The sequence below is a fragment of the Aethalodelphis obliquidens genome, unplaced genomic scaffold (genome assembly GCF_003676395.1).
Source record: "Aethalodelphis obliquidens isolate GAN/ISIS:26980383/991018 unplaced genomic scaffold, ASM367639v1 scaffold9, whole genome shotgun sequence".
NCBI lineage: Eukaryota > Metazoa > Chordata > Mammalia > Artiodactyla > Delphinidae > Aethalodelphis > Aethalodelphis obliquidens.
The window spans coordinates 33,784,769-33,798,151 of NW_020837953.1; the positions used below are offsets into that span (position 1 = coordinate 33,784,769).

Genomic DNA, 13,383 nt, shown 5'->3' on the forward strand with positions numbered 1-13,383 from the left:
TTTATGAATTGTAGACTTACTTCCACGATGCCTGGCCTGGTCATGCACCTGGCATACGATAACTGTCTAACAAATGCTTAGTGGATTGGGGGCAATGTGTTTTTTCACTCCATCGTGCTGCTGGGATATTCTACTGTAAAGGAACAGAAGCTACCAGCCTTCTTCCCTGGGGACCCACTCGTTGCAGAAAGAATTGCTGAGACCTTGGCTTTCTGCACGGTGTCTCTCCTTCATTCCAATACCATCAATCGCTTCTGGCCGGCTACAGAATACAGCCCTAATTCTTCGTCTCATCAACTAAGGTAATCCATGAAACTTTTCCAGGTTTATCCACCAGCACCTGTCTCCTCCTTTTCTCCCCGGCCCTAGGCAGGGAATGAGTGACTTCCTGTCTCCTAAACTCACCCATGCTTCCCAGCACTGGGAAGCTAGCTGCACAGTATTTCCCATCCCACTGCTCACCACTGAAGAGTCTATTTCTCCACTCCTTTGAATCTAGGTGGGCCCTATGACTGCTGGGACCACTAGAATATGGTAGAAGTGACACCGGAAGTTCCAGGTATAGCCCTTCAGTGGCAGCTTCTGCTTCCTGCCTCTCAGAATGCCTGCTCCTGGAAACCTCCTTCTTGGAACCCAGCTGACATGCTGTGAGGAGCCCAAGGCACGTGCAGAGGCCACAGGTAGATGTGCTAGCTGACAGCCCCAGCTGTGCTCAAAACTGACAGCCAAGTGTCACTAGGCAGCCACGTGAGTGAGCCACTGGGGGCGCCCAGGCCAGCTGAGCCTTCAGATGCGAAGATCTGACCGAGACCACGCGACAGACAGCATCAAGGCACTAAGTCTTGGAGTAGTTGGTTACACACGGATAGATAATCAGCACACTGGCCTTTGCTCCAGTGCTATCTTCCCAGTACTACACCAATCTAAACCTTCCTCTGTCATGAGACCCAACTGTCCCCTCCTCCCTAGGTCACCTCTTCCACCTCTGACTACTTATAATAATTGTCTGCACCAATCACAATGGCTTCGCAGTGAGATCCCTGGACCTACTTTTCCTTTAAAACATTTAAAAGTGTGCTCTAAACAGAAATGTTCTATCATTTCTGAAAATGGAAAACCAATGTCACTTGCCATCAACAGAAAGTAACAAAATAAAATAGATGAAACGGATCAATGTCATTAAACTCTGAGTTCCAGAATCTGGGTAGTTGCAGCATACCAGCTTCCGGATTCCTGGATCACACGGCCATGGTTGTGTATCTTTAAATTCAACAGCTCCCGGCAGCCCTTGTGATTACTTCACTTTCCTGATTACGGCAGGTGCCACAGCTCTCCAGTCTGGCCAGTTCTGTATTGTTTTGGAAGCCTCCAGCCTTTCCAATATTTTAAAAGAATTAGGTGCATAAAATCCCTTCCTACCGAAAATGCCGAGTTCTGCTTCTGTTTCTTGCACTGACCCCTGACTTAAACACCCTGACTTCCCATTGCTCTTGCAGCACGTCCTGGACTTGTTTCTTTTATTATTTAGGTATTTCCTTCATGAGTATTTTCAATGTGGGTCTCTGTGTATTCCACCTTCTAAGGCTTTATTTGCCTAAGAATATTTTTAGTATGACCTCATGTTTGAATGACAATTTGGCTGGCTTTAAAATTCTGGATTGAAAGGGTTCTTTTCTTTCAATTCTTATAATAACATTACTCTGATTTCCTGGATCAAGTGCTGTTACTGAGATGTATAATGTCAATCTGATTCTTGGCCCTTTGTAAGGGATGCTATTCCTTCGTCCTTCCTCTTTGTCCGTCATATTCTCGACTTTACCATGATATCTTTGTGTGGATTTTTCTTTATTTCTACTGTTGGCTACTCCATGAGTCCTTTCAATCTGAGTTCATTCATTTTCCTTTAATTCTGGAACATTTCATCTCCATTATTTCAATTCTTCCCTATTCTCCATTTTTCTTTTTCTCTCCTTTAGCGACACCTACTTCTACCCACCATCTCTTAGGTTTTCTTTTTCATTTGTTCTCTCTTTGTCTTTTCCTGCATCCTGGGACAGTTCTCAATCTGATTTTCCTCTTTACTAGTTAGTTGTTAGTTCACTTGTATCCAACCTGATATTTATACCATCTATTGTGTCCTTTACTTTCAAGAGTATATCTTTCAGAGCTAATCTTTTGCCTTGGTTCTCTCCTGGACTTCTTGGCCTTGCGTTATTTTACAAATGTCTTCCCTTATCTTTTTAGGCATAATTATCGTGCTTTACTTCAAAATCTTGGTCCATCTACTTCAATCATTCTGCTTTAGATGACATATGCAGCTTGATTTACTGTCTTTCTTGTATAGTAGTTGTACTTCTAGGGCATCTGATTATTTTCGTGGGTGAATTCACGTCCCCCTGGGGGTATTTGCTCTTAGTCTGGTAATGTGCCCTGGGGGAGAGCCAAAGGCATTAAGAGGAAAAAAGATGAGCCCCGGGCCAGAGAGCCACACAGACTCCCTCAGCCACCTCCTTCCTGTTGGCACTCTGCCTGTGTGTCTGTCAGGCTTCACCTTGGAGTTCCAGGGAGAAGCAGACTTGGCAGGAGGTAGACTGCAGGGATGCCACAGGCTGGGGTGGGTGGTGGGGTTGGATGGGCATTGATGGGGGAGAGTCCCTTATTCCAGCAGGGCTTTGAGCTGCCCCAGACTCCCCCCAGGGCTGTAGCTGCCAACTTCTGCACTACAGAGGCAGGAGGTAGTGACTGTCCCAAGACAAGGAGCAGGGACAGGAAGTGGGTAAGCGTCCTAGAGAGCAGGACAGTGGAGAGGTCAGTCCACCATTCATTCGTTCCACACTGAAAGTGTGTCTTTCCACACTTAAAGTTGTGCTGGGCGACCGGGAGACGGTGGGAAATGGACCCTGCCCTCGTGGAGGTCATGCTCTGACAATGAAACAGGGAAGAGCTAAATCTGACTACAGATTGGATCTGTTTCTTTTACTTTAACCTTTGCTTTCAGTTGCTTTTGTTCATTAAAAGGATATTGTCTATACATAATGGCCTGCCTTGGGGAACCCTGCCCCTCTTCCTGAATGTTAAACCAAAGTGCCTTTGTTCAGGGAAACATCCCCACGCTGTCCACCTGTGGATGGCTGCAAGAAAGAAGAAATTAACACGTCTGGTCACCGAGGCTGGCCATTCCAGGGGCATCTGCAAATCTTATGGCCTTTTTACTTTACTTCCTCACCTCCTTCCCCTCTCTGTTCTATAAAAGAAAATGGCATCGGAACCCAATAAGTTGGTTTTTCGGAGACATTTGTCTGCCATCTTCTCGGTCTGCCAGCTTTCTGAATAAAGTCGTTATTCCTCACCTCAATGTCTCCGATTTATTGGCCTGTCGTGCAGCGAGCAGAGAGAGCTTGGACTCGGTAACTACAACGGTCTAGCAGACTCAGCTTAGTTCCCTACTAAGGTCCCTATCTTGGCACCTCCTTTTGGGCACCTCACTTAGTCTTCCTAAGTCTCAGTTTCTTCATCTGTAAAATGGAGATGAAACAGTTCATGCCAAGTGATTAGCAAATGCCCAGCACACTGAGAGCTCTCAAAAATATGAATTACTGTTATTATTATTACTATGACCAATGATAATGTTTCTGGGGATTAGGTAGGAACTTGGAGCTGCTCCCATAAAATAAATGAATCCCCTTTTGTCCTCTGGGTAAACCAGTCACCCTTTAGGTCTGAGACTGGATAGAAGGCCAAGATGGGGTGTCTAGAATTTCCACAAAAGAGGATAGAGTGGTCTTGGCTCTTTGAAAAGTTTTGGTCAAGAAGTAGCGAGGGGCTTCCCTGGTGGCGCAGTGGTTGAGAGTCCGCCTGCCGATGCAGGGGACACGGGTTCGTGCCCCGGTCCGGGAAGATCCCACATGCCGCGGAGCAACCAAGCCCGTGAGCCATGGCCGCTGAGCCTGCGCGCCCGGAGCCTGTGCTCCGCAACGGGAGAGGCCACAACAGTGAGAGGCCCGCGTACCGCAAAAAAAAAAAAAAAAAAACAAGAAGTAGCGAGGCAGAAGGTGGGAGTTTGGTGGGGAGGTGAATAAAAAATCCAAGTTACATTTTCCAGAGACAACTATTAATACCACCATAGGCATTAAGATTTCAGATAACTAGTCCCTTTTCTACAGTTTCTTGCTTGTTCTTTTTTTTTTTTTTTAATTACTAAAGGGCAGTACAGGGAGGAGGTTAGAACTTCCACGGCAGCGTGGGCGGGAATCTCAGCCTTGTTTCTCCCTAGCCTCAGGGCCTGCATCTCTCCTGGGCCCAGGAGACAGTGCCAGGGCTCACAATACTTTCCGGGGCTCACAAAAATGTTCTCATTTCTGTCAAAATCAGAAGAAAACAGGAACTTTTAGGTTGAAGAAAATGTTTTAATACACCAATGCAGTCATTAATATAACTGTTGATATGTTTTAGGGAGGAAGGGGTCCACGAAGGCAAAATTGCATCCCTGGTAAGCTCTGGGACCACCAGCAAGTGGTCTCTGAACCTTAGCAGGGACCGAGGGAATAATACTACTCACTTCCTGGGCTGCCGTGGGTGTTAAAGGGACTGAGGCATGTGGAGCATTTAGCGCTGTGTGGGCACCAGCAAACACGGGCTCTCAGCAAGCAGTCGTTAACCATTTATTTCCCTCTGAGACCTGCAGGCTAAAACCTTAGGGAACTTGGAGGAGGGTTAGGGGATTAGGGACAGCAGCAGGGGAACAAGTTACACAATTGCTTTTTATTTTGCACGACAGACTGAAAGAGATCATCTCCAGTGGAGGAACAGATGGAAGCTTCAAGGCCAGGCCATGTGTGCCGGAGTCTGCCAGAAACCAAACAGCAGGAAAAAGAGCTGAATTTCCAGCGCAGGCCCGAGGCAGGTGTTAGCCTTGGAGAATGAGTGAGTGAATGAATGATGAATGGATTCTGGAGGAACTGAAAAATCCTGAGGATTGTTGGCCCTAAAAGTTGGCTCGACAGGTCCCAAGACACAAGCTTCTCTGAAGGGGAAGGGAAACTAATATTTATTAAGGGAGGACTGCGGATAGTATCCTCTTTAATACATCGGGAAACTGAGGCTCAGAGAGGTGATGGGGCTTGACCAAGATCCCACAGCTCAAAAGCAGAGGCCTGTGTGCCTGCTCTGTGCCCCAGCCTCACTGCTGGCTGAGGCTGCCCTGGATGGAGCGAGGTGTGCTGGCAGTCCAGGGTCTGCACGGCTCCTTGAGATGCCAGGAGCTTCTAAGACCGTCCCCTCCACCTCCTGAAGCTGCCCGGGACGTACCATAGGATCTGGCAGCCCCACTGAGGGCCCCAACAGCTCAGGAGTATCTGGCCCAGGCAGGAGGCCCCTCACAACAGGCCTGGAAGCTGGCTGAAGAACGGGCCTCTCTGTCTTAGAGACTTGCACACCCTCTTCTCCTTCCTTAGGCCAAACTGCAGCCAGCACCCCCAGGAGTTTCAAACCACATGATAGGTTCCAGCCCAGCTGCCACTGGCCCTGCCCCCTCAACTCTTACCTACACCCAGCCCTGCTCAGGAATCCAGAGACCTGCTGGCAGGCTCCTGCCTTGGCACAGTCCCCTTCCCCTCTTCCTGCCCCCTCCTGCCCACCGAGGATCTTTCCTCCTGATAAGGAATTCCTCTGAAAGAAGGCAAAGAGGGATCCACCCTACCAGATCCCAAAGCAAAGTGCGGGATGCCAGAAGCCCAGATGTCAATGACTGCATCAGGAGGCCAGATGGATGGAGATGGGGAGCCCAACAGGGCGGTGCGCTCGGCGCTTGGAGGTTGTCCAGGAGAAACAAACACGCCGCTGCTCCTGGGCTGCCTTCAGAGGCGCTCGCATGGCAGCGTGCAGGGGGCATCTTAACACAGGCACTGCTGGCCAGCAATACTTAGCCTAGTTTAGAGAGGTTCCTATTTTAGATTATTTTTCTCCAATATCAAACATACATCTTTTAAAAAGTAAAGTGAACATACATAATTTGGGGTCTATTTTCATCATATGAGGTTTTTTTTTTTAATTAAAAGGGTTTATTGGGCAACTTAAATCCACTTTACCATTCTTTTTTTAATCTTCCATTCCATTTTATTGGAAGATTGGAAAGTAAGGAGAAATGTTGCAGGATTTACAAATCTCAGAGACTCTCAAAGCCCACTGTAGTGACAAAGCACTTGGACTAGGAGACTTGAGGTCTCCCCTAACCCTCCATTGACCGAGTGTATCTCATCCTCTCCGGACCCGTCTTCTCACCTTTAAATGGAGGGAGCCCTCTGTTACCTTTAAGGGTCTCTGTAGCTCCTACCTTCTGTGACCCTGAGCCCCAGGAGCAATGGGATGGGGATCAGCCTGGATGTTGCCTTCCTCCTCTCAAAGCCCCGGGGGTCTCCGGGGGTCTGACTGTCAAGGGCAGTAGGGCTGGGAGCAGCAGCAAAGTGCCTAGGCCTACCCCTGAGGTGTAAATGTCTACTAGCAGTGGATTCTTCCCTGAGAAAAGACGCAGATGGTGGCAGGAGAGAGGGTGGAGGCACAGAACCTGTGACAGGGGGAGACGTACCCTTCAAGCTGTGGGGTAGGGATCAGACAGGGGAAAAAGAACTTGTGGTGCTTACATCAGTTCTGTCAGGGGGTGCTCTCCTCTCTCAGCGCCAAGAGCCCCAGTCCTCAGCCCAGGTTTGTGCATCCCACAGACATTCACTGAGTGCCCACCACGTGCCGGACACTGTCGTAGGTGGGGATGCAGCAAGGAAGGAGGCAGGCTTGCTCCCTGTTCCCATAGAGTTTACAGTCGGTGGGAAACACAGACATTAAATGATTAGGAGCAGTTATGGAAAGTGCTAAAAGGAGAAGCTTTGAACTCGGCTCTTTTGAGGAATACAGTGCCTCCCATCTCCTCTTGATGTGTTCCCCCAAATCTCTCACCTCCACTTCAGATCTTTGCTTCTCATGGACTCCTAGTCACCACAGGGAGATGGAAACCCAATGAGGCTGCCTGCCAGGATGTCAGACAGGCTGAAGGTCCCTAACTTTGCTAAGAATGGCTCCACCTCAAGGACATAGCTCCCTCCCAGCCCGAGGCATCAGTGGCCACTGTCCACGGGGGTGATAACGGGTGTGCGAACCAGCCACGGGGATAAGCTTTGAATCCACTGCAGCAGATTCCCCCAGAGACCCAACACGTTCCCCTAGCCCAACTCACTGTGAGCCTGGCTCAGCACACACACAGTAGTTGGCCCGCCTGGTACCACACTGCCCCCTTCAGCTACCTCACCACCAGCCAGGAGACAGCAGGACAAGGTGAGGAATGTCCCACCCCCATGAAGGGGCCATGGGAGTCCCTTTCCCTTTTCATCTTCTGTTCCCATCAGGTACCCACAGTCCTTTGCTGTGTCTTCCCCGCCGCCCCTTACCCCTGTAATTTGGAGGTGGACACTTAGAGGATGTGAGAAAGGTATTTGACCTACCTAGAGTCCCAGCCCCTTCATCTACGCCCATGTGGCTGCTGGGACTCAGGATTCCAGGACTTTGTGTGCCCTCCCTACCTCTGTGCCCTGGATGAGCTTATCATATTACTCCCCTGCCCCCCATAAGAAAGGGTGCCCCAAATCTGTTACTCTGGGCTTATCTTAATCTGTTACACTGCTCCATCCACCTAAACAACCGTCTCCTACATCATCCCATCTGTTAGGATCTGATCATCTCTAAATTCACTGCTATTTATTGACTACTTACCACATGCCAACTGTTGTACTACATACTCATTCATTGTTCATTCATTCAACCAATATGTAGTGAGACCTACTATATGCCAGGCACCATATAATGGTGAACCAAATAGACATGGCCCCTGCCCCCAAGAAGCTACAGCCTAGGGCTTCCCTGGTGGCGCAGTGGTTAAGAATCCGCCTGCCAATGCAGGGGACACAGGTTCAAGCCCTGGTCCGGGAAGATCCCACATGCCACGGAGCAACTAAGCCCACGCACCACAGCTACTGAGCCCACGTGCCACAACTACTGAAGCCTGCGCACCTAGAGCCCGTGCTCCGCAACAGAGAAGCCATGGCAACAAAAAGTAGCCCCCACTCTCAGCAACTAGAGAAAACCGGCGTGCAGCAACGAAGACCCAGTACAGCCAAAAATTAAATAAATAAATTTATGTATTAAAAAAAAGAAGCTACAGTCTAGTGGAAATTAACAGCTTATATTTACGGAGTGCCTATAATATACAGACCTTGCACTAAGCACTTTATATGGACTACCTGACACTCTGTCAAAGAAATTGTTTCACTTACGGAGCAAAGGGAACTGTAGAGAAATGCAGGGTCCTGCCCAAGACTAAGTTATTGGCCACCTAAGGGGCAAGGCAGGGATTCCAATGCCCAGGTTGACTGATTCTAAAGCACCAGCACTATGCTTTCTTCCCCACCCCTACTCAATCCCACCTCCTCCAAGCACCCCTCCAGATCCTCGTCCCAGACGAGATCGCTTCCTTGGTCCCTCTAAGCCTGCTCTAGTATTTGACACACCCATGTCCTCCTGCTGCCAGATATCCAGCCCACAGAACGTGTCCCCACCTCTTTCCTCTGGAGCAGCTAGTCCAGTGAGCCACCCGGGAGCTGCTGAGTTTGCTGATCTGAGCTAGAACACTGGTTTTCTCCCCCTGCTGTGGGTTTTCATCGCAGATCTTCCTCCTGGAGGGGTCTCCGCACAGGGCTCACCCATCCAGACGCCCATTTCACAGATGAAGCCAACACAGGTCCTGAGTGGTTCAAAATCCCTTTACCTCCTGGCTGCCCGAGTCCGCTCCCTTTTCTTCCGGGGAGTCTCGGACCCTCAGCCGGAGGCTTGGTGAGAGGGGTGGGACAAGGAAACGACCTGCCTGCTGGATGCCCGTAATATCAACCCCCCAAACGCAGGCTGGCGCTCGGGACACTTCTCCGCGAGGGTCGAGCTTGCTCGGCACTCCGGGCACCTGTACGCATGCCCCATCCCCATTTCCAAAACCCGCAAAAGGTGACCGATATCCCTCCCTCCACCCCGGCCACCGCCCACCGCCCTCGCGCGCAGACCCCAGGCACCCCTTCCAACGCAGGTGGGGGTGGGACTGGGAACTCCTCACTCTCCCTCTCCCGTCACCCCTCGGCGGAGCGCGGCAGGTGGACAGCGAGCCGCTGCGCCTGAGCCGGGTCGCCCGTGCCCCCCGCAGACCCGGCGTCCCCGGCGTCCCGAGCCTCCTACCTGCTCGGGGGAGCCCTGCGCTCCGGCCGCCGCCCGCTCCGCCTCCCGCCGGTGCCACCACAGCAGCCCCGGCTCCGGCCGTCCGGGATCCCGCCCCCGGCTCCGCCCCGCCCCGTGCAGGTGATCCCGGGGAGGGGCCGACTTGCCCCCACGGTCCCTGCCTCGGGGGCCGTCCTGGGGGCGCCAGGCTCGGGACGCTGGCTGGGCGGCGCCTCACCGCAGTGTCCTCGCGCTTCTCCTGGCCTGAGTCCTTCTTGAGATTCCGATTCTGGCACACCCACCCCCACCCCCAGGCGCTCAGCGCACCAAGGCCACGTCTCCCAGGTCAGACTTCTGCCAGGGCAGAAGGGGAGAAGGGGCCTTACAAATAAACCAGGCCGGGTGTGAGCTGCAGGGGGTTTGTGTAGGTGTCTTTTTTTTTTTTTTTAATTTATAATATTTATAGCCTTTTCTTTTTTGGCTGCACTGGGTCTTCGTTGCTGTGCGCGGGCTTTCTGTAGTTGCAGTGAGCAGGGGCTACTCTTCCCTGCGGTGCGCGGGCTTCTCATTGTGGTGTCTTCTCTTTGTTGCGGAGCACAGGCTCTAGGCACGTGGGCTTCAGTAGTTGCAGCACACGGGCTCAGTCGTTGTGGCTCATGGGCTCTAGAACGCAGGCTCAGTAGTTGTGGCGCACGGGCTTAGTTGCTCTGCGGCGTGTGGGATCTTCCCAGGCCAGAGCTCGAACCCGTGTCCCCTGCATTGGCAGGCGGATTCTTAACCACTGCAACTTTTTTTTTTTTTTTTTACATTTCACTGAAAACTTTTTATTAGCCTTTTGGATAGAAACAGGAATTTATTTGCCAGGAAGGATGATCCCATCATACTTCTGCTGGAACCAGCGCATGGCCTCCTCTTTGCTGATTCTGTGTTTGGCCCCAATGCAGCCTGTCCTGTGCTTCTTGTCTACGATGCTGAAACCTGGCCTACCCAGCACCACACAGAAGTCCAGGCCGTAGATACCAATGCTTGGGTCATATTTGATCCCCAGATCGATGTGTTCTTGGATCCCAAATCCAAAGTTCCCAGTGTCTGAGAAGTTATTTTTTCTTAACTCATACTCTCGCACCTTCAGACCTTTCTCCAGGATTTCTTCTGCCTTGGCCCCACGGACTGTGCAATGGACGGCAATTTTTTCATTTCTTCTGATGCCAAAGGATCTGACGGTGTATCTAGCTTTGGAGAACACAGGGGTCTGGCCTGTGAGCTGCTCCAGCACCTTGGCTGCCCGGGTCAGCCTGTCTCCACTCCCCCCCACGCAGACGTTGAGGCAGAGCTTGCGGATGCGAAGTTCCCGCATGGGGTTCTCCTTCTCCCCTTGATCCTGCGCCATGACGGGAAACAGGAAGAGAAAGTGAGACTTCTCTTTTTTTCTTCATATTAAACTTGTAGTTTTATTCAGGTTTGATTTTTAACAAATGTGTCGGGAAGAGAGCCCGCAGGAAAGGGTGAAGCCCATGGGGGCAGGGCCCTCCCAGATGCCTGAGGAGGGGGCAGGTCCCCTCCCCTCTCCTCCTCTTCCCTTCCCAACTAAAGGGATTTGGGGAGAGACATAGGCAGGGGAGGGGGCTGGTCCCCAGTCTGTGGGGGTGGTGCTTGGGAAAAAGGGCTATTGGGGAATAAGGGACCAGACCAGGGATGAGTGGGGGAAGGGCACAGAATCCACAGCTTTCTGATTCCAGATTGAATTAAAAAACAGAACAAAACAAACCTAAACCACAAGCAGCACCCGCCCGGTCTCCCCCACCAGGGCTGTAGTGCGAGGGGAGAAGAGGAGGGGCAGCTTCACCAAGGCCGTGGTTCACTCACTCCTGGCCAAGGGAGCAGGGTGAAGGGCAGGGGCTCCCCGGCAGACTGAGGGTGCAGGGGAAACCAAAATAAAACGTCAAATAAATTGTGTGGGAGGAGTCCAGCCAAGGGCCGGGCCAGAGCTGGGCCAGGCTCGGGGAGGGGGCCTCTGCAGGCTGGAGGATCACTGCTGCCACCACAGCCACCCTGGGAGCCAGTTATTCGGCCATGGCCTTGACTGCAGCAGCTGCGTCCTCTGTCGTGGCAGACAGCACCGCGATCAGTATCTCCTCTCCACCGTCGTACTTCTGCTCAATCTCCTTGCCAAGATCTCCCTCAGGCAGACGGAGGTCCTCTCACACCTCCCCGCTGTCTTGGAGCAGTGATTGATACCCATCCTGGATGCCAATCAGCTGGAAATCGTTCCTTTTGATGCTGGGGACATCCATATTATGAGTTGATGGGCAGATATCTTCATATTTCTTCCCAGTAAAGATGTCAAGACCAACCAGATGGACCTTGGCATGGCCGTGCTGGCCAGTCTTGGAGGCTGACATCTCCACAATCTTACATGGCCGGCCTTTGGGCACCACAAAGCCATTCTTACGTAAAGCTGAGCGCTGCATCGGGAAGGTGGCTGAGGCCCCTGCATCTGCTGTCTCGAAGCCCAAATCATCTGCCATTTTAAGAGGCTTCGATTCCAGCTCGCGCGAATGAACTGACTCGACCCCGTTCACTCGCGGCGAGCCCAACCGCTGCCTCAGAGCCCGCTGCCGCTGCCGCTGCTGCACACGGCTCTTAATTAAGTGGGATTGTGCTAATTTGATTGAAGGCTTTGCGGGGAGGTTGGGGTCTAGACAATCACAGAATGTTACACCAGGAGGTTTGCCGGCTAGCAAATGTCAAAAACTCCGCCCTGTAGAATCCGGCAGTTTCCGGCATCAGACTGGTTTACGGCTGGATCCCTGGAGCCCAGCACTCTATCCCGGGCACACAATGGGCCCTCTATTAATATTTATAAAAAGAGAGGAGAGATCTTAGGGGGTCTCTTAGGGGATCTCCCCGTTTACAGACAGGAAACTGAGGCCCAGGAAGCAGAGGTAAGTTGCCCAAAATCACACAGCAGGGGAGCGACAGAATCAAGAGTACAGCCAGGTTTCCCCATTGTGTTTTCAAATTATTTCTAGAAAGTGTTTGGTTTGGGGCCTAATGCTTTGTCACTGGTGCCTGTGAGATGCTGTCAAAGCCTTGATAACTTCCTCCCAAGTTGGCTGAAAACAGAGAGAGCCCACTGTGTTTTAACAGGCAGCTCAGGTGGTGTTTATTAACAAGGATGATTAAGAAGTGAAATTCTGTGACTCGCTATATTGTACACCTGTAACTTATATAATATTGTGTATCAACTGCACTTCAATTAAAAAAAAGTGTAATTCTGTGATTCTACTTTTTTTTTTTAAGTGAAAGGTTTATTGAGAGAGATACACATTCCAAAGGCAGAATGCTGTCCATCTCAGAAGGCGAGAGCAGCCCCAGGGCATGAGTTTGTCCTGGAAAGTGAGAGCAGCCTGTGATTCTACTTCTCACCAAATACATGAGACACAATCCTTGGCTTCAAAGAGCTTCTCTGTGGTGGGAGACGCAGATCTGTCCACAAAGCAGGGGCTGTGAAGGAAGGCAGAAGGCAGAGAGGGCCCCGTGGGAGATTGCTCTGGTCCTGAGAGCCGAGATCTATGAGACCACTTCAAGATACTTCCAGAAGCTCTCGCCGGGTTGTGCGTGGGGTCAAGGGCTCTGTAGTCGGATGGTCTCAAGTTCCAATCCTGACTCAATTGCTTACTAATTGCAAGGCAGGAGCAGGTGTTTTTTGTTTTTGTTTTTTTGCGGTATGCGGGCCTCTCACTGTTGTGGCCTCTCCCGTTGCGGAGCACAGGCTCCGGATGCATAGGCTCAGCGGCCATGGCTCACGGGCCCAGCCACTCCACGGCATGTGGGAATCTTCCCGGACCGGGGCACGAACCCGTGTCCCCTGCATCGGCAGGCGGACTCTCAACCAGTGTGCCACCAGGGAAGCCCAGGAGCAGGGTTTTTGTTGTTGTTGTTGTTTTTAACCTCTCTGAGACTCAGTTTCTTTCAGTTGGATGAAGATAGTATACTTCCCTCAGTATAGTTGTGGTGAGAATTAAAAATGCGATAATGCTTATAAAAGTCTAGATAAATGGAAGAATTATTATGCTAAGTGGTAGGCGCTGGGGAGGTAGACACGCCAACACAAAGGGGACCTAGCATCTCTGTTAG

General features: G+C 51.2%; 2 protein-coding genes and 1 pseudogene across 4 annotated transcripts in view; all 3 read right to left on the minus strand.

Moving 5' to 3' along the window:
• Nucleotides 1–13,383, minus strand: part of NCMAP (non-compact myelin associated protein) — a 71,447-nt gene that overhangs the window by 32,386 nt on the left and 25,678 nt on the right. The window contains exon 1 of one of the 3 annotated variants that reach the window (XM_027109724.1): nucleotides 9,265–9,743. The exons of the other annotated variants lie outside the window; for them this stretch is intronic. The gene's annotated coding sequence lies outside the window, so the exon portion shown is untranslated. Of the gene's footprint in view, nucleotides 1–9,264; nucleotides 9,744–13,383 lie in introns of those variants that run through there. 3 annotated transcript variants of the gene reach the window in all.
• LOC113622037 (60S ribosomal protein L11-like) lies at nucleotides 10,060–10,658 on the minus strand. Its single transcript, XM_027109720.1, has one exon. The coding sequence runs from the start codon at nucleotides 10,631–10,633 to the stop codon at nucleotides 10,097–10,099; it is 537 nt and encodes a 178-aa protein (XP_026965521.1). The 5' UTR covers nucleotides 10,634–10,658; the 3' UTR covers nucleotides 10,060–10,096.
• Nucleotides 10,667–11,944, minus strand: LOC113622038 (eukaryotic translation initiation factor 5A-1-like; annotated as a pseudogene).